Source organism: Neopsephotus bourkii, unplaced genomic scaffold (genome assembly GCF_033783945.1).
Source record: "Neopsephotus bourkii isolate Nb327-2 ecotype Australia unplaced genomic scaffold, CSIRO-AGI_Nbou_v1 NB_1655, whole genome shotgun sequence".
In the NCBI taxonomy this organism is placed as follows: domain Eukaryota; kingdom Metazoa; phylum Chordata; class Aves; order Psittaciformes; family Psittacidae; genus Neopsephotus; species Neopsephotus bourkii.
In genome coordinates this window covers 5,578,224-5,598,362 of record NW_026902129.1, presented here as the reverse complement: position 1 = coordinate 5,598,362, position 20,139 = coordinate 5,578,224, and the positions used below count along the sequence as shown (strand labels likewise).

Below are 20,139 nucleotides of genomic sequence, written 5' to 3'. Positions count from 1 at the left end.
TCTGGGCTATAACAAAGCACATTGCTGGGTCTGAAAGCCCTAACACAAGGCAAAGAATTTGCTTTACTGGGGGCCTGTGAAACCCACTGCCCCTTGGCAGTGGCCTGGGTTGGTGCCTGGTTAACCAGCACTAAAACAGCTCTAACCCTGGATGCTCAGGAAGGGAAACCGATTGCACCCTCAGCTGCACAGAGGTGTGTTTGCAGCCACTGTAGTTCATCCAGACTGGTTGTGGAAAGCCAGCTGCTAAAACCTAATCCTGTTCTCCGAGGCATGCCTGCTGTGTGGGAAAGCAGTGCTAGAGCTAGCACCCTCACAGGGCTGAGTTAATACCAACATCAACAAGAGAGCATATCTGCAGGCTGAGTGAGCCTTGCGGGTCCTGAGCGCACCTGCTTTGTGTTCCTTTTGCTCATCACCATTAACACTGGACACCTGTGAACATCCTTGTGGGCAGCAGCAGATTGACCTGGTTTCAGCTGGGATAGAATTAATTTTCTTCCCAGCAGCTGGTGTAATGCAGTGTTTGGGCTTGAGTCTGAGAACAGTGCTGATTGGTAACACCGATGTTTCAGGTGTTGCTCAGCAGCACTTACCCTGATCAAGGGCTTTTTGGTCTCATGCTCTGCCAGTGAGGAGTGTCACAAGAGGTCAGGAGGGAGCAGACACAGGACCCCGGACCCAAACTAGCCAAAGGGGTATTCCATATCACAGCACATCATGTCCAGTACAGAAACTGGGAGGGAGTTACCCAGAAAGGACTGATCACTGCTCAGGTAAGGCTGGGTATTGGTCAGTGGGTGGTGAGTAATCGTGTTGTCCATCACTGCTGTTTGTTGGAGTGTTTTTCTTTTTTAATGTTATGTATCTCTTGTTATTTATATTATTATTGTTACTAGTAGGTAGTAGTAGTATTATACTCTAGTTATTAAACTGTTCTTATCTAAACCCATGGGGCTTACATTCCTTTGATTGTCCTCCCCATCCTGCCCTGGGGAAGGAGAGGTATGAGAGAGCAGGCGCGTGGTGCTGAGGTACAGGCGGGGCTTAAATGTGTTGCAAGATTTTGGCCTATTTGCTTCCATTGGGTTGCCTACCAGCAGGGACATCCCCATTTCAAGTTGCCATAGTGCTTCTACTGTGGTCAGAACTGTGAGTCTGTGCCTGGTAGTAACTCTCCGGGCACCTTATCATCCCCACGTCCAGGTTTCTACATCATGGCAGCACACAGGTTCACCTTTTTCACTGCTCCCAGCACAGAGGACTACCAGAGAGCAGCTCTCACACAACACATTGCTTGGTGTGAGGACTGGTGGCTGCAACAGGATAGATGGTGACCACGGCACCTGCAGGAAGTTCCCTACACCTGGTCTTGGTGGACCACCAGAATAACTAGCAACAAACCATGAGTGTGCCTTAACCTGAGAAATGCTTACCTAGGGAAGGAGACTGGCAGCCAGATTAGGGCATGGGAGGAGGCTTCCAGAAACCATGCTTTCTCCTTCCTTCCTTGGCCATCAAAAGGACTCCTCTCTCTTTCTCTTTCAAAAAGAAAAATCTAACTTAGTAAGTCTTATACTTTGAATCCTTGTCCTTTAAGGCTCCTTTCGAAACTTAGTAAATATTCTCCCACAAATCCCTTTTACACACAAAAGTAGCACTTTCACATCATTTCTTATCCAGCTGAATAAACATGTGCAGGCATCTGGAGATGAAGAAAATCCAGCAACAGTTACCTGCCTACCACATCCTGCCATGAAACAACTGAAGGATTTGGAGATTAACAGGCTTACTCAGCAGAACTCTGCAAAGGGAAATCCTGTCTCATTGACTCCTGAGCCTTAGTGGTTGATAGGATTTAAAATGCATCTTTACTATAGCCCTATACATCAGTCAAGCAGCTAAAACCCTCATTTCTACCCTTCCCTTCACTGTACCCTGCTAAGACACCTAGCAATTTGAAACTGCTGTATCTATGCAGTTCTTTGCCTCATCTTGGTAACCAAACTATCAATCACTAATAAGAAGGTACAGGAACCCTTCTTCTAGCTAGTGAAGGTTCCCCTCCTAACACTCCTGGGAAAAAGGTGTCAGAGAGACCCAACCTCCTTAGATGGGCTGGCACTGAAATGATGCCCTTTCAGCCTCAATGAGCTTCTCACCTATAGGAAGAGAGAGAAGTAGCTGGAACTCTTCAGGACCTTCAGGGTTCTCAGCCATGTTCTGTGAAGACAGAACCTGAGGTGTGCTGGCCACAGCTCATGGACAACCAGTGTTTAATCTGCTGTGTGCTTAAGGATACTAACAAACTGGAGACATCATAAAAAGCTGTGTGTTGCATGAGGCAGTAGCACAAAGGCTCCTTTGTGCGTCCAGATCTGATCAGGTTGGACAGGGCTTGGAGCAACCTGCTCTAGTGAAAGGTGTTCCTGCTTGTGGCAGGGGGTTAGAACTGGATGAGCTTTAAGGTCCTTTCCACCCCAAACCATTCTGTGATTCTGTTCCACAGCAGTCAGCTCCAAAAGCAAAGTGTCTACCCTGTCTCATGCAAGAAACATGACTTTCCATGGACACTGATAGATGTGCAAGTCACAGATGGAAAATAATTCTTTAGCACACACACAGCACGGGCCCAAGCTACAACTCTTGCAGGTGATGACAGGAAGTATCAGTCAGAAGTCAGTTCATAGAGGGCTGCAGATTTATCTGGGTATCAGAACTGTGCAGCTTGTCCTCAGTGTGTCATTGTAAAATGCAGCGATTTCTGTGTGCAGAGATGTGATTGGAACTGTGCAGAGCACAAAGGAGATTTGAAGCATTTCTTTTGCCTTTCTGCTTTAAGGCATGGTGAGATTGTTTCATCAGCAAGCAGAGATAAAGGAAAAACTCCCCTTCTTGCTCAGTTGATGTTTGTTTTTTGAGACTGAATAGCGCAGCAATTTGTTGTTTTGGAATGACTGGAGCTGCGAGGAGACCCCAGTTGTTCTGTAGGGATGAAAGAGATGACTAAACATATAAAACCACCCCTGGCCCACAAAGTCCTTAAATGTGGTTACAAGAGGGACGTTGAGATGATGGAGCAGGTCCAGAGAAGGGCAATGAAGCTGGTGAAGGGCCTGGAGTGCAACTGTGATGAGGGACTGGGGGGGGGTTCAGTCTGGAGAAGAGAATGCTCAGGGGGGACCTTATCACTGTCTACAACTGCCTGACAGCAGGATTGGAGCAAGGAGGGGGCTGGGCTCTGCTCCCAGGGAACAAGTGATAGGACAAGAGGAAATGGCCTCAAGCTGCACCAGGGCAGGTTTAGATGGAGCTGAGGAGCAATTCCTTCCCCAGAGGGTGCTCAGGCATTGGAACAGGCTGCCCAGGGCAGGGCTGGAGTCGCTGTCCATTCAAGTGTTCACACACTGTGTAGACAAGGCCCTCAGTGCCATGGGTTAGTGGTGGCCTTGGCAGTGCTAGGGAACAGTTGGACTGGATGAGCTTAAAGGGCTTTTCCAACCTGGTTGATTCTATGATTTTGTGATTCTGAAGAAGTATCACAAGTACACTGTGCTATCATTACCTCGTTATCATCATCCCTAGGCATCTGCTTTTGGGCATGACAAAACCAGGTTATGGCATGAGAGGCACCTTTGATCTGACCTACCCTGGGCTCCATCACCCAAAGGCTGAAGGCAGCTCTTGAGCTTAAATTAACAAACCAGTGGGTTGTCAGAGACGAGATTCCCTTTCCCCTCAATACCTAAGCAGACCCTATTCCCCTGTGAGTGGGCTCATGAGCAATACCAGTCATTATTCAAGCTCATGTGGTATGCGTTGGGCAGGGATGGGTATGCTCCATCCAAGCAGGCCAGATGTGTACAAAGTGTATAGGGAAAGAGGTGCATGACTGCAGCCTGTGGCACACCAGCTCTTGCTCTGAAGACGCCTAAAGCTTTCCCCCATTAAACAGACACCAGTTGGATGTGCAGTGGCAGCATTAGTCTGTATTTTTGCTATTAATAAGTTCTATCAAATCCTCTTTTAAGGTTTTCCAGCCAGTAGCGCTATCAGTCAGCCAGTTCTGGTTCCAGACAGCACTGGGTCCAAATTACTCAGGAAAACAGATTCACCTGTCCAGAGCAACGTACACAGCAATGTGAATAGTGCTCTGCATGTCATCTCGGGCTGTTACACACAGCCTCGGAGAGCTTGTTTTTGTTAAATGAAGATTTCAGATATCTAAAACCAACTGTACGCGCACACAAAAAAACCAGTCCTCATCTGGCAAGGCTCTTTTAATGTTGTACTTTTACCAAACCACAGTACATACTTCAAATAAGGCCTAACAGATTATACTCTATAAATTTACAAACAGTTTATTCTCCTTAAAGAGATCGTATTACTTTTATCAGTCTTGTGTAGTTCAATGAATTATATGTTTATTCAAGCATAACATAGCAAATGTAGCCATAAATCTGTAGACTAAATGTCTATAACAGAGGAATCTCTGATACACTATACTTTCAGATTAGGATTTTTTGTTTTCTTTTGGTTTAATATACACATTTTTGTTTAAATAGGGTAACCATCATATCCTGGTTATACTTCCCATGGGAAAATTGTGCTCAAGAAAGAAACCTATGGACTAGAATAACTGCCAATAGACAAGGTCTTGGTTCACCTGCCACAAAATCAGGCCAGCTTTGTAGGCACAGAACCCTGGGATTGGCTTGCAACCTGGTTAGTAAGGAAGGGACACGAGACTGGTTTCACTTTCCTAAGAGCTAATGGCCCTGGTCCTTTCCCGGGTACAGACCACTCCACAGCAGCAGGAATGAGATGGATAAGAAAGCACAACTGCATTTCTACCTGTAACCAAGAGCCCAGGTTATTGAGAGCTGGCTGGCTGGTGGAGATGTGTTACTCGGATATGGCATACAAACAGAGAGCATTTGAAACAAAAAAGGAGTAAAATGACCTGACTCAGTAGCACTTTTGACAGTCTTACTACTGCTGTGCTTATGAATCTTCTTAATTCTCATTCCTGTCCTAGTCTCTGCTGACCCCTTTTCCTGCTCATGAGGCTATACCCATAGCCCAGCCATTGCTAGCTTGTCAAGCAAAGCTAGGGAAATTGGAGCACTTCACTATACGTGAAAACCCCACCAGCTTGCTGAAGAAACTGTGTCTTGAGGCCCTAACACTGATCAACATCACAGGCCATACAAGGCAGGTGATTCTGAAGAGTTATATGGCACCGGTAGCTTCAATCTGTCTCTCAAAGACTGTGATTTGTATAAGTTCCTGCTTGAGCCCAATATGTCCCTGCCAGAGAACCAATGAGGAAAGAAAAATAAACCCAAACAAAAAGACACTGAGACAAAACCCAAATCCAAACCATGCAAATTATAGCTGAATAGTAAAAAACAAAATCCAAGCCCATACCCCAAGTCCCCGTTGCAACAGAGACAGCTGGTTGCCATCTAAACTGCAGAACCAGCCACTCTGTAGTTCCTAAATAACAAGAGTTTGGCAATAATTACCATGCACAAAGTAAAGGGCACTTATAAAACATTTCCATAAAAATATCTATTTATCTCTATATCTCTATTTATATATGTCAGTAAGAAGCTTCATACTGAGCACATCCCAAGCACTCCATAGCGGGGGGGGGGGGAGGAATCTGTTTAATCCCTATGATATGAAGCGCTATTAGTTAGGGTCGGCATCCACACGTAGGATTAGGTCAGTACTGGTTCAGTTCACTAGGGCCGAAGATACTGTGTGACACCTGCCCAGCCCACTGATGGGTCTTCATCCACTGAAGAGCAGAGCAAAAGATCCTCCTTACCATGAGTGAGAAAGACCACACAAAGGATATTTGTGGAAAGCCAGTACTTTGAAGAGTTAATGGGAATCAAGTGAGCCTTAGCCTTTATTCAAGTGGCTCTGATTCCTTATGTAGTTGGAGCTTCAAAAGATCAGACACAATACAGGAGTTGCAATAGGGCAAGTACAGGATCTCGGGTATTCCAAATACAGCAGCATTTTATTTTCTGTTTCTGAGATGCTGATCCAATGAAAATAAATTCTTTACTAAGTAATGTTGAGAATTTTCTTGGATGTGCCAGTGACTGAAATCTGCAGGAGTGCTGATGTGCTGCCCCTGCTGGGATGGACCTTTAAAACTCCAAAGGCTAAAACCCATTAGAAGCTTTTAGAGCATCATTATCTTTGCATCCTTTCTTTGGAGGCCCTGTATACGTACCACAAAGGCATAAGGGAAAGGGGTGGCTGAGGGTTAATTCTGACATCCTGTGGTCCTAAGGAAAACAGAAGCAGACTTTTGCTAGACATTTATTTTAGTATTGATATCTCTTTGAACCAAGCAAGAGAAGGTGAGTGTGCTTAATGGAACGAGGTGCAGCTGCTTTGTTTGCAGACTCTTTGCCAGATGGTGCTGTGAGCTTGGAACAGATACAAACAAGTTAGTTATAAAATAATGCTGCGGATGGCAGAAACCAAACTTTTCCTTTCATTCACCAAGTACCACAAACAGATAAAACCCAGCTGCAAATGAATAGATGACAGGAATTCAGTGGCATACAACTCTCCCACTACAATAGTCCCATTTTAGGAAGGTGAGAGGCTTCACCTTGGTCAAAGTAGCTAGCATTACTGGGAAAGAGTTTAAAGATGATAGTGGAAGGTGATGAATTTATAAGAGAGATGGAACATTTCTGAAGTAAAGACAGGAAAAAAATGCCAAACTGCCAGCTTCTCTCCGTGCTGGCCTTGGAGAGGTGCATAGTGGTTTGGAAAGAAGGAGATGTTAAATGTGTGCAGAGATCTTACTCCTCTACCAGGAGCTGTGTAACAAAAGGGACTTTACGTTGTGTTTCATGGTGTGCAACCAAGGGAATTTCTCTCTGCTGCCTCGCTCCATTGTAGTAGTTTATGTTTCAGGGGTAAAGGTCTCGTTAGAGCACCTCACACAAACCCCCCTGCAGACAGACCTTGATTTTATAACAGAAATAAATTACAAGTAGCTGCTGATAGTGTGTCCAGTGCTTTATGATGGCAAACCATAGATTTATTTTTAACCATTTACCAATGGAGATCCATACCAAAAAGCAGCACAGAGCTGTTGGGCCAGCTTGTGAATGATTTATTGACTGTGCCAAGGTCAGCATCCTTCAGTGACACACAAACCATAAGCATGAGGATGTGCAGTTTAGAGAATAAGTATCAGTTTACAGGGGGTGGCTGCCTTGTGGTTATTCAGCCAAGTTTATTTATGTTACGTTACCTCCGCATGGGTTTAAAGAAATAATACATAGACTTGGCTGGTTGCTCATTGCTGAACCAAAGCCATGACTAAATGTAGGAGAGCTGTTGAGCTGGAAATCTCGCAGATGAAGCCTACTTCCACCTCACATAACTCATCTGAAGTTATTGCTGCCTGGCTGACTCCAGAGTGCGTTGACTTGTTCCAGTGACTCTTTCAGTCTGTCTTAAACAAGAGCCTGTTGTTAGCCTCCCACCCTGAAAATGGAGTTAGTGGGGGAAAACAAGTGACTGGACAGGATGCTAGATCATCACATCTAGGGTCCCTTTGCCATGAGCGGTTAGACCAGAAGGTCTTTTGAGTTCCCTTCCAACTTGGGCTGTTCTGTGGTTCTGTAAGACTTGGGGAAAAGGGACAACAGACAGGGACAGGCAGCAACACATCTGGGACAGAGCAGCAGATAGGAGAGCCTGGGACTTGTGGGTCTGTGCTCTCACCAGCAGATTAGGGCAGCTTGCTTCAGTTCCGCATCTTCAGCTGTGTTCTTACAACATGTTTTAAAGCATGTGAAAGAAACTCAAACATTTTGACTAAAAAGGCAATGCACATGCACATGGTGATCTGTGACTAGCCGCAGCACGGTACCTGTACCAAATCCCTAATGAGAAGGCAAAAAGACTTTCCTTCAGGTATAATTTTTTGTTCAGTATGCTAAACAGCCCCTCAAATGGCTTCTGCTCTAATGTCATTCCAGTAATTCACTTTTCTTTCTCGTCTGAAAATGTCACCTGCCTTGACATGGGTTTTCAATAAATAAGTCTTCTCAGAGAAGGCCTTTACTAGAATCCAGAGTGCCAGTTGTTTAGTACTACCAGTATAAGTACCTCTATGTTCTAATAATTAATATAGTGACAGTACATCACTGACCCTTGGAGCCAGCAGAATTACTGCTATGAAATCTGAGGAAATAACCATTTGCTATTCCCTATCACCCTGTTACATACTAAGTGAGAACATTAATCTATGGTAAAATGAAGTGAATGCACTTCTGTATTTGTCATTTAATCCAGATGTTTTTCCATTAAGGAAAAAATAGCAGTGGGAGTGTAAATAGGCATTATTGGAAGCTGCTGCATCACAGAAGGAACTGGATGCACTACATTTGTTACTTGCTTCTACGTGTATTTGCAGACTGTATCTTACCTCTTTTTCACAGAAGCAGCTCTAGTTGTGCTTTGCACCATGTGGAATAATTGCTTAACTTTTCTCTTAAGATGTTTTAAGAACAGAAAACTGGTCACAAGTCTCTGTGAAAGAGCCTGTTGGTATCAAACTGCTTTTTTACGTTAAGTCATTTGAAAAAAACCCTCCATTTGTGATGAAGCCATGGATTGGCCACTTTTCTTCCCCTACCATAATCAGGGGTTTGATTGTTCTTCAAGAAGTGTGCTTATATGTGAAAGTCAGAGTTAAATAGGGTGTTGAAAGAACTGTGTTACGGATTGTTGAGTAAATGCTTTTCAGTAACCAGGTCCAAGCCTGCTCTCGTTTGGGGCGCTGTATGTGCTTACTACTGTAGGGCAAGGTTTAAGTTCATCTCCAAAATTGATTCTTGATTTCAAGAGTGAGTGCTTCTGGCAGCACTGCAGACTCATGGGTTTGAAGCAAGTTTGGCATCTTACCCACCCACACTGGCAGTAATTACCCAGGAGCTCTAGACATTGTATCTTGAATAGCCTCAGGTTTCAGAGGTGTGCATGGACACACACTTCTAGCTGCAGTTAGACACACTGGGTGACAGCAAGAAGCAAAGACTCTTCTCTGTGTCCCAGTGTACAAATATCAGAAGTGCTTTAAACTTGAACCTTCACTCCCATCTCTTTATTCTACAGCTTTCCTATATAAATAAAAAATATCCCTGCAGAAAGCATGACTCTCTTAGGGGTTACAACCGTCAGTACAAATGAATGGTCAAAACATGGCTACAAGGCATCACAACAGGACTTCTGCCACTATTATATTCCACAAAGGAAGTTAAGGTCTTGGACAGTGCTTTGAGTCGGTGGTTAAGGCAACTCACACTGCATTCAGAGCAACAGACTGGTACAAGCACAGTCACAGACTCAGCTGGTTTTGCACTGATGCTTCTTTGCCTAGATTTCACATTCTCCCATTCAAGTGCACTTAACATAGTTCTTTTATAAAATGCTTCACATCATAAAAACTTTTTTAAAGCCTGATAAGGTAGTTTATTAAAAAGAACAGACACAAGTCTGTTGAGCTGACATACATTTTTCTTAACAACTTCAATAAAAGGCTCACATTCATAAAAGAAAGGAGAGAGCTATGGTAGGAAAAGAAGGCAAACCACCCACACTCAGCCATTTGTAGTGTCCACCTCTTGTGAAGCTGGCAATGCCACAGAGCCTGCAATAGCAAAAATGATGGCAGACCGCTTACTGCTATCTGCAAAGTGACAAGAAAGGGGAAAACATCAGCAAGGCAGTCACTCCATTTCTACCAAATCCCTACCCTCAGCCCACCTCAACAAGAATAGATTTACACCGCCTGAGATTCTCCTCTGTAACAGGTAATCAGGGGCTGCCTAATGCAGGAGGAACATACTTTCATTTCAGTGAATCTTCCCTGATTTTAGCACCCTATCTTCCTGTGCACAAATGCATTTTGAAGTCCCTTTTTTCATGTACTGTGGGAGTCTTGTCTTAAGAGGACTTTCCAGCTTCTGTCTTTTCCAAATTGATTGCCTGGTACTAGGAGGAAAACATATAGACAATGATCAGAATATATAAAACACAAGGAAACAGCTGTCAGAGGAATGAAAACTGCTTTGAATTTCCTTTTTTCTTGTTTAAAATTTACCAATCTGGTTTCTAACAGAACTTTAGTTGAAAGGAAAGACATTCATAGAAGGTATCAGGCATACATATGTGTTGTCCTTTCATTCTACTTTACATGCTGTTGCTTTTAGAAGGCAAGGTTTCTGTTTAGTTTCTCTAGGATGGATAATGAAATCTGATTAACAGAGTTTAGGTTCTCCTTTTCAGAAAGGACACCCTTTTCAGCATCACCATGCTTGATGAAATGGAAAATTGTTCATATGAAAAGCTCTTGCTTGTCAAGCTGAGATAGCTCCACACTGCAGCAGCTACCCTGGAAATTAGATGCATCTGCCATAAAAGGACACTGTTTTAATTAAAATGTAATTATTTACTAGTCTCTTGAGCTGAATTCTTATCACTACAACAAACTTGTACGTGTACACCAGTGCTTTGACAGTCTGAATGAAATATTTATGATGACCATCCTTGCACATACATCAGGCTACCTAGAGCATGATATTAAAATGCTGCCATACCTTTGAAGTGGTAACTGCTAGAGGAGATATAAAAGGTATACATAATGCGTAAGAAGGGAAAAAGACAAAGTAGAAATACTCCAGTACCAATTAAAGATAAATATTCCTATGTAACGCATCTGAATTTCCTATCAGTGAATCTGGAATAAGCAGAGTGTGAAAGACCTGATTCAAAACTGCCACACTGGACTGCAGCTTTGCTCTTGAGGCTGGGCTGACATCAAAATCAGCTTTCCATCATTTTGGCTCTTTGCTGCTCCGTGGTCTGTATGTGTTGTGAATGAGGATCCAAAATGTTGCTGACATTATTTAACTAACACTGAGTGTCCGAGCCTCCAGCCCAGCCTTGCTCTCCCCACCACTGGTACCCATTAATTCTTGTGGAATCAGGAATGAGCCTTTTAGAAACACAACTGGGACACCTTGGTTTCCCAACCGGTACAGCAGCTACATTTTCCTGCACCATTCAAATCAGTGAAGCAGCTAAAAAGAGGTGATAAAAGGCTGATTATTCTGATGTTCTTACTGAGTTTTATACAAGCAGGATTTACTCTCCCCTCCAACGTATTTCCCCACTACAAGCATATGGATAGTACTTGCTAAATGACATGCATTTCTGGCACAAGTAAGAGTGGGTGAAGTAAACTACAGATGTTGTTTCAGCCTTCAGTAACAGACTTGCAGAGGAAGAAATCTTCAGCACAGACGTAGTGCTAGCAAAATACACACACTACTTGGAGCCTGCTCCTGCTTCATCGAGCTAGGCTGCTGAATGACCACTGCCTGTCATTAAACATGTGTCATTCTCAACAATGAAATACAGACAGGCAGGAATTCACCTACAGTCACCAAATGCCTATACAGAGACCAGCTGCTAGTCTACAATATCACGACTAAGGTCCAGTTTAAGAAGAAACAATCATTTTAATAACAAAAAGAATTTGTAGAGTTATTAAAGTGTATCATGAAAATAATGGCAACAAGATTATCAACATTTTAACGTAGCACTGATGAACTTCACATGAAGAGGCCCATGGTGTCCAGTCAATGGAGAGATGCAGATGCTTGCATGCTTGATTTCAGAAATCACCTGGCTTTCAGATTTAAGACACTAATTTACAGCTATTGCTTGTGCAATGGTCAAATGTTATTGTCCAGAAATTCTTGATTCCAAGGGTTGTGGGAGATCAGCTGGTAATCCTTTAGAAAACCAGTAAATAGATGTGTGACTCCTCACTACCATAACCCAGACAAGTGTCCCTGCCTTCACTGAGGACCTGGTTAGGCACAGAGACTGAGCTAGGGCTATGCTGAGGCATTTGGCAACTTTGCATGGTGGCTGTTAAGCCTGTCTCTCCTGCATGAAGCAGCAGAGAACTCTGGTCTCTCAGGACACATAAATCTGATCCTCCTCCCACACATTAAGTCGAGAGTAGTAAGTAACTTTGTGCTGCAAACCAAATCCCAATCTATGCAAACAATGGTATATTCACTTCTCTTTGTAACCTGCAAGTTAAAAGCAAGGATGTTTTTCAGAGTGGACTAAAATACCATTAAAATAAACATAAAATACTACAGAAAAGAGAATGCCTTTTCAATCCTACAAAGACATCTGTGATTGTTCTGTATTTTGTTGGGTAGTTAGTGGTGCAGGCTAGATCCATCCCATGCTGATAACTCTCCAAGGGTGGAGACTAATCTTGCACCCACGATTAAACAAGAATGAGGACTCATCTGCTCGATTAAACCTCTCCCTAGACGTTAATACTGGAGGCAAGGCAAAAGACTGAAGAGCACAAGAGTGACAGAGGTGATTTTTGTGCCTACCCGACCCCCTCTGCCATATAAGGTTACCTGAGAAACAGTAATTATTTTTGAAACTGGCAACTTTTTTTGCATGCTAACTCCAAATCCATAAAGAGAATAAATCAATGGGCTTGATTTGCTCTGATATGTGTGTTCAGTGAACCCAGAAGAGGACTTTAGGCTACTGTCCTTAATACCTTTAACATACACCTTAATATCTGGCCTTGTCTGTCTGATAAATTGTGCTTATAAATTTACTGTCTGTAAGACTCCAGTATTTTCTTCTCCCTCCACGATTTTTCTTCTTGTTCATTTTAATGCACCAACTAGAATAATGAAAGATACAACCAAAAAAGATGATAAGGAAATTTCAGATGCCAGCACTGCTTAGCCTAGTAGATTGCAGATCTGGGTGAGAAATAAATCCTTCTTGTACAGAAAAATGGATTAAATCAGTGCATACAAAACCCAGCAATATTAAAGCAACTCTGAGACTGTCATGAGCATAAATACCTTTAAAGGGAAAGTCCTGGTGTTGTTTCTGTTCTTTCAGCACACACCAAATGCCCCACAATACATTCATTCCTTCATTCTGTTCCACTGCAAAAACCTGCCCATTAAGGCCTTAAATTCCTGTCAAATCAGACCACTGGAGAACCACGCTCCGCTACAAGAGGACAAGCTAAAACTATGTTATTGCCATCAAACGATTTAGGTCTTCAGGCTGCCTCTTTGCCTTTCCTACACTGCTTCTCAAGTCACACCTACAACTTCACCAGTCTGACAGGGAACACGGGGTGCGATGCTGCACTTAGCATTGGCCTTGCTGTTCTTAAAAAGGCCTTTCAGCAAAACAGTTCAGGTAAATCTCTGCGTTGAAAAGAAACTCTCCACTGTGTCCTGTGTGTTCCTCACATGCTCTCTGGTTTCCAAGCCTCCTTTGCCTCACCTTCCTGCCTGCGTGAACACTGCCAGCAGAGGCTTTCCTTGCAAAGGGACTGAAACAAAGGGTTTAAAGAATAAACTGCTCTGTAGAGCTGGAAAAAAGTATTATGTGAAGGCCATGGGTTCAAATGCATTGACTAGAGCTGTACTAATATTTCTTCAACAGCCTATAAAAAAAGAAACAGAAACAAACAAAGTCTGGCTCTAATTCCCTACTACAATGCTTACGCCTAAGTACTGTATATGCCAATATGCCACAGGCAGAGCCGAGTTTTAACTGGCATGTGTCGCAGGTCAACAGTGCCATAGCCAAAGATACAGGAACAGACTCACACAGCATCAACCTCCCTTAGAGACCAACAAAATAATAACAACAATAATAATACAACCCCCCCACCCCCCCCACCCCACAGCTTCCTGTGCTTTGTGATCATTCTCTCTGGTGGTAGTATTAGCAGTTGTAGTAACACTACTTTTACATTGCTGATGAGAATTGTATGCAATCAACAAAGTGCCTGGGTCAGGAAGATGGATCCTGTCAGGGCTGATGATACATTGAGAAACTGGTGAGTTAGGTCTGCATTAATCTTCACCCCCTGCTTTACCCCCAGCCCTGAGCCCTCCCTTCAACACCACCAAAATGAATGGTGACATGGTCAAGGTGCAGGGCTGGGGGCAGCCTGTGGGGAGGTGGAAGTGCTCATGAAGGAACACAACAGTGGGAAGAAAGGTCTGGCACATGTTCTCAGGACAGGACTACCCATGATTGAAACAGCTTTTAAAACATGTAAGAAACCAGCCCCGTTGCTCACTGCGGGTATCCAGAACACTTCTAAACACACAGAGAAACAGACAGGTATTACTCAAAACTGAAACCAATGCTGACGCTGCAAAACTGCTCTTTGTTGTAGTTGTTTGATACGGAAGGGGCAATTCGCTGTTAATAAATATGGAAAAGTGTTTTTTTCTTAAATGCTTGAGATATTCTTGTTTTTTCCTCCAGTCTCAGTGAGGCTTTCCTGTCACTTGCTCCTCCAGTTGTGCTGATCTTTTTACCGTACGTGTGCTCAAGCGTCTGACGCACAGTGTTCTCTCCCCACTGTAAAAGTCATCCCAGTCCCACCCTGGCCCAGCTTGTATCCCACCCCAGGCCCCGTCCCCCTGCGCTTAGATAAGCCATTCCTTCTTGCTCTCGTCGATGGTCTCTGTGAAGTTGGGGTCATTGTTCATGATGGCAGCATCGGCGCTCTCAGCTGACTCTGCCCCTTTGGCCTCGTTGGTGTGGTAGGTTCCCTTGTGGCGGAACATGTAGCGGATCAGGAACACCAAGGTGCAGAGGATGGTGAAGATCACCACTGCGATGACACCTACACAGAGGAGGAAAGAAAAGATGTCACTTGCGAGAACACCGACAGGGTTTGGCACAAAGAAAGGATCCCACAGCTCCCCCAAGCTGAGCTGAAGCTACCCAGGCACTTAAACAGCACCACAGCTGCTTGCTTTCCACTACTCTAATATTGATATATAGTTCTTGCTATGTACAAAATGTCACTGGAAGGAGTGTGCTAGTGACTTTCCCTTCAAAACATTAATTCCAACTTCAACATGAATACCTTCTAACAATGGTGAGCTTTGTTGACCATGAGGAAGAGTGTGCCAAGCGCTCCCAGAACATAGGGGTGAAATTGTGACATGTCAAGGCCTGGGCAGCTCTGAGGATGGAGTCACTGAGGTACCCTTTCCAGTCAATGGCCATGTAGATCATCTATCATAGCTCCTCAACATGTCCTTGGAAATTGGCTTGACTCACTGTTGGCTCACTCCACCCACTAGGCACTGGCTCCACATAATTACAGATGTAACTGCTTTATCATCAGACTTATCCTTAATTGCTCCTTCTGCTATGATCTATTAGGGATTCAGCCCTGTTATGGAGAAGTCTCATGTATCTTACCCTCTTATGCATAGGTAACTGTGGTAAAACAGCACTGGGTCTTTTTTTGCTCCTTCTCTACAGGCATGAAGGTATTCCAGGATGAAGACATTATACAATTTCATGTTAAAAACCATCCTGTTATCAGCCAGAATTCTGTTATGTCACTTTTGTTAAATGATGAGAGGCACAGCCAGGCTGTTGAGGTGGGGCCTGAATTCTTCTGAGGAATGCAATGCCTGGGCAGCAAATCAAAACTACAGCAACTAATCTGAACCTGGATATGGAAACAGGCCCTTGAAGGGGCCATGGAAAAGAAGCAAGAAATTCCATTAGACTGCATTTACTACTGTACTCAGTGTTGCTTTACATGACAAAACCCATCACCAGTATGGCATTTTATATGCATTTAGAACTGACTGAAAACTACTGGGCTGATCTTTACAATTATTTTTTAATATGCCTTCAGAATTAGATGCAGTGGCAAAGTTCTCCCAGGAGAGCTACGGAGCAACACTTCCATCCGATGGGACAGGGCAGAGAAAACTGCATGTGTGTATGGAATTAAGCAGGATCCACATTTCAGGAGGCAGCTGGCCAGAGTATCTTCAGTGGAATGTTAATTCAAGGTTCCAGTTCTGGTATTGCTTAACATCATCTATCACACTGAATGGGACTCTACAGCACCTAAGTTATAGCAGAACTCGACCCCTAGAACACAAGGCAGGATTTTTGTCAAGGGTGCAGCAAATAGTGTTTGACACAGATTCGTGTTGAATCTGCTGTAACTGGAAAGTGTTTTTGCCATTTCACATGAATTGACTACTCAGTTAACAGAAGTAATGACTAAAGAGTAGCTCCCCACATAGGTACGTGGATTATGAATATCAATACTTTGATTTGGTTAAAACTGAACCTGGGGGCACAAACTAAATGAGAACAAGGCATTTCACTAGGACAGTGTGCCTGAATGGACTTAAAGTTTCTACTTAATGTTGTTGAGGTGTAGTTTTCCCACTCTTGAACATGTTACCAACTGCAGCTCAGCTCTCACAGTCATACTGCAAAGTATCTCAGAAAAGTATATAGGTTTCCTACCTCCAATAATGGCAGAGTTCCTGTTAACTCCATCTCCTATAGCTTGACCGTTGTATGGGAAATCAGCGCTGGCTGTAAATAGGGAATTAAAGATTCAGGTTGTAATAGCAGTGAAACTTCACACAGTAGTTCAGAAATACATCCAACATCCCCAGACATGATTTAAATAAAACTGTAATCCTGAGATCTTTATCCAAAGAAGAAGAAAATAAAAAATCCTTTCCCTGTTCTCTAATCTCTCCGAACTTCTTGCTTCTTCCTCTTAGCAAAAATAAAATTACTATAAAGGAGGGCTCTCAGTAAGCATTGCTGTTAATGTAGGAGGTCATGTTGTTTCTCTGCTAACACAAATTCAGTCAGCTTCTTTCGCATGAAACCAAGCAAACCCCTTTCTTTCAAAAGCACGTGATCATACATATTGTTACAGAAATTTCTGCCTTTGTAACTGGCCATGCTATCCATGGAAGACTTCAGACGCTTCCAGGATTTTGTGACCACCACTGCATACAACTGCAAACTCTTAGAAAGAAAAACTGCCATCCCTTTTGCTGCTGCACAGCCCAAAGCAAGCGAGGAACTGCTCTGCTGTTGGTCAGAGCCATACAGCAGTTACCCAAAGGAGTACATGACAGCATCTTTGCTACTCTAGGAGAAAGCCCAGTGTGTCAGCTCTGCCAGTGCTGGAGCTGAGACATAGCAGACAGGGGAGCCCTCAGGAGAGGAGAGCCTCCATCAGACAGAGGAGGAGAAGAAATGGTGCTCATCTACCTAGAAAGGAGAAACTCCTTGCAGCAGAGCTGGATGAAGGAATCAGTACAGGTTTGATGTAGAATTTGGACTGTAGTCTTGGCTTTAACCTCCAGAAAACATCAGAGAGACTTCAAAGGCAATCTCATCAATTAAACCTATCATCAGCATTTTCTTTATAATCAGACATAGCAACTAGTCACTGTGGTGATTAAGGAAGCCTGGGGACCTAAGTGAGTGGTTGCAGCCATTCTCTTCTTTGCCACTGGACTATGGCATTGATTTTGAGAGAGAGAAAATGTTGTTAAATGTACTTAAACTGGGGACAGTTAAATAACCAAGAATATGAATTACTTCTTAGGTCAGTAGTTAAAACCCAGCTGTGTTTTCCTTACCTGATGGATTAGGTGATATTATATTAATAAGCTGCCTTTACAGGCCAGCAGTGCATTCACTATACACCAAAACCGGCTAAGGGAACTCAACTGGCCTTCTGTTAGCATGGAGTAAAATCCATATAAGGTTCCTTTTGTATCACAAAGCAGCTGCACAAAAGAATGAATGGCTTCAGCTCGCCACGTGGCCTAAAAAGAGGTTTGGGGTTAGAGTAGCCTCCTGTGTGCCTACTATGGAGGAGAGTCAAACCAGCTGTGTGTTGAGCAGCTAGCTCTTGGCTGGTGGCCTGTGGCACAAACAAGAGAGCATTTCTCAGGGCTCAGTGCAGGAGGCCTGGCCAGCAGCTTTTGCCAGCAGCACTTGGGCCTTTGACGTTTGTTGGTGCTCTGGCTTCTGAAAACAGCATTTCTGCACCTCTCTGAAGGAAACCAGGCTCAGAAATGTGAAATAAATACCTGATTCTGCATCAGCGAGTTTTGCTCCAAAGAAGAACCTTAATGTGCAGGACCATGAATGTTTCCTACAGAGACATTTTGGCACAGGGCCCATAATGTTATCCTTGCAGGACAAGTGGTGGGAAAATAAACCCTATCTTTAAACCTGCCTTCCCTCAGGGAAAATTCTAAAGCCAAATTACACTATGTAGAAAAGCATCAATTTGCCAAATTGCAAGGAATTGCTCTCTGCCATTCTAACACAAAAAGGTGCCCCTTGCCATAGGAGCAGAGCCATATAAGTGGTTAACGTAAGTGGTTAACAAGTTCTATCACTTGCCACTTGGTTTGGCACTGTTTTCCTGTGTCCCCACACAAGAAAGCTTAAAATCATCAATGGTCACAGTTCTGCCTTCCCGTTAACTGAAAGTATCTTTTATCTTGTTTTGAAAGGTTATTTGGAGGACTATGGCACTAGTGAAGTGTGAAGAAAGAGGAAAGCTGCTGTTCATGGCAGTGTGATCCCCTCCAAGCTGCCACATCACAACGGCCATGCTACAAGGGATTCCTGGCAGATGGAAGACCACAGCTTGTGATGTTCAGCAGCCACTGAGGTACACCATAGGATAATGAAAAACATGAAGCATGGTGTGCAGCTACGTCCTTGATCTTGTCTGAGAGCTGCTGCTAGGACTGGACCCGATGCCTCCATCCAGAGCTGTTTTCCATTGCATCTAGTCATCAGACACACTTAGATGTCCATTGGATCAATAAGCAGATGTGATCCACTCTGAGACTCTCATCTCTGACAAAAAGGAAACAGGAATACGTGTTTGGGGGCAGATGCACTTTTGTATTGTGGGGTTTGGGGGTTTTTTGACTGAAAAACTGTACCTAAAATCTCAGCCAAATAGCCTTTGCTGTAGAAGTGTCTATACCAGGTTTTTACTGAATGTATTACTACAGATAGAGAGAGGAGGAAGAAAAGAGCCCATTGATTTCTTTTTCAGGTGGAAGTTCCCTTGAAATTCTCCTTGCCAGCAGTAGCTTCTCAAATGATCAGAAGTAGCTACAGATCAGGAGTCTCAAGAACCACAAAAGATTAACTCCTGCCACAGCAATTAGGCAAAGGAGAATGTATGAGGACACATTCCTTGATCCTCCAAGGTAAGCTTAACAAGAGCATACTGTCACCCACAGGCACCAACTGCAGGCATTTTGTATAGCAGTTACATATGTACCATGCTGTGGTCATATTCCTTGGCAATATTAAGCAACTTTGTCAAGAAGACAACTAATGAGATTCTTTCTTCCATCGGTGCTGAAATTTGGGAACTAAACAAGGAAAGAACATGTCAGAGCAGGCTGACAAAAGGGGCAATACTAATACTGACGCTCTGGTAGAAGCATAGAAGATGATAGTGTTGTTCACAGGTTGTAAAGAGTAAATCCTAAAATGACTGGCTAGATAAAATGAATATTTTATTAGCAACTCTCATGTGTCAAGGGAATCTAAGTCACAGTGGTATAATAACCAACTCTGATGGCTATAATATGCAGATGAAGTATAGGATGAGCACGTGTGTGCTTTCAATTCTCTGTCACAGCTGGGAACACCTCTTTCCTGTTCACATTCTTCCATTATCACTGTGACATTACTTAGCAAGCCCTCTTGCACTGCTACTTGTACCTCGACAGCTCCAAATCATAACTTGCCCACAGTAAATAGGTGCCATGGAGCCGCAGTTACCCTATGCAGTTACCCTGCAAACCCCCTCTGCATTGTCAATGTAACATAAGGTGGGTGTGGGGAGGATACTGCAGGAGTTTTGGCCTACATACTGTACTGTCTAATTGTTAGTTGAAGCCACAAATAGTGCTATTCAGTCTTCCTTTATTACCTGGGTCAAGAAGGTTGCTTTTAAACAGCTAATTCCCGTCTGGTTCGGGAACAGTACTGGAAAGGCTTCCTTACTTTAAGACCTTTTTCTGAATCTTCCCTAGGTTTCTCTGGCCAGACAGGGTCTTACTTGTGTGAATCAAAATGTGAAGCACAAAGAGCTTTATAATCTATCCTAGAAAACAGCTACATATTGGCCCAAGAGACATGCTGCCAGTGCCCTGAAATCCT

General features: G+C 43.5%; 1 protein-coding gene across 1 annotated transcript in view; it reads right to left on the bottom strand.

Annotated features, from left to right (window-relative positions):
• Positions 1 to 4,265: 4,265 nt before the first annotated feature.
• CNTNAP2 (contactin associated protein 2) overlaps positions 4,266 to 20,139 on the bottom strand; it is a 1,027,100-nt gene continuing 1,011,226 nt past the window's right edge. The window contains exons 23-24 of the mRNA XM_061374850.1: positions 16,432 to 16,503; positions 4,266 to 14,767 (exon numbers count right to left, since the gene is read on the bottom strand). Coding sequence (XP_061230834.1) covers positions 14,568 to 14,767; positions 16,432 to 16,503 — 272 coding nt within the window. The 3' untranslated portion in view covers positions 4,266 to 14,567. The remainder of the gene's footprint in view (positions 14,768 to 16,431; positions 16,504 to 20,139) is intronic.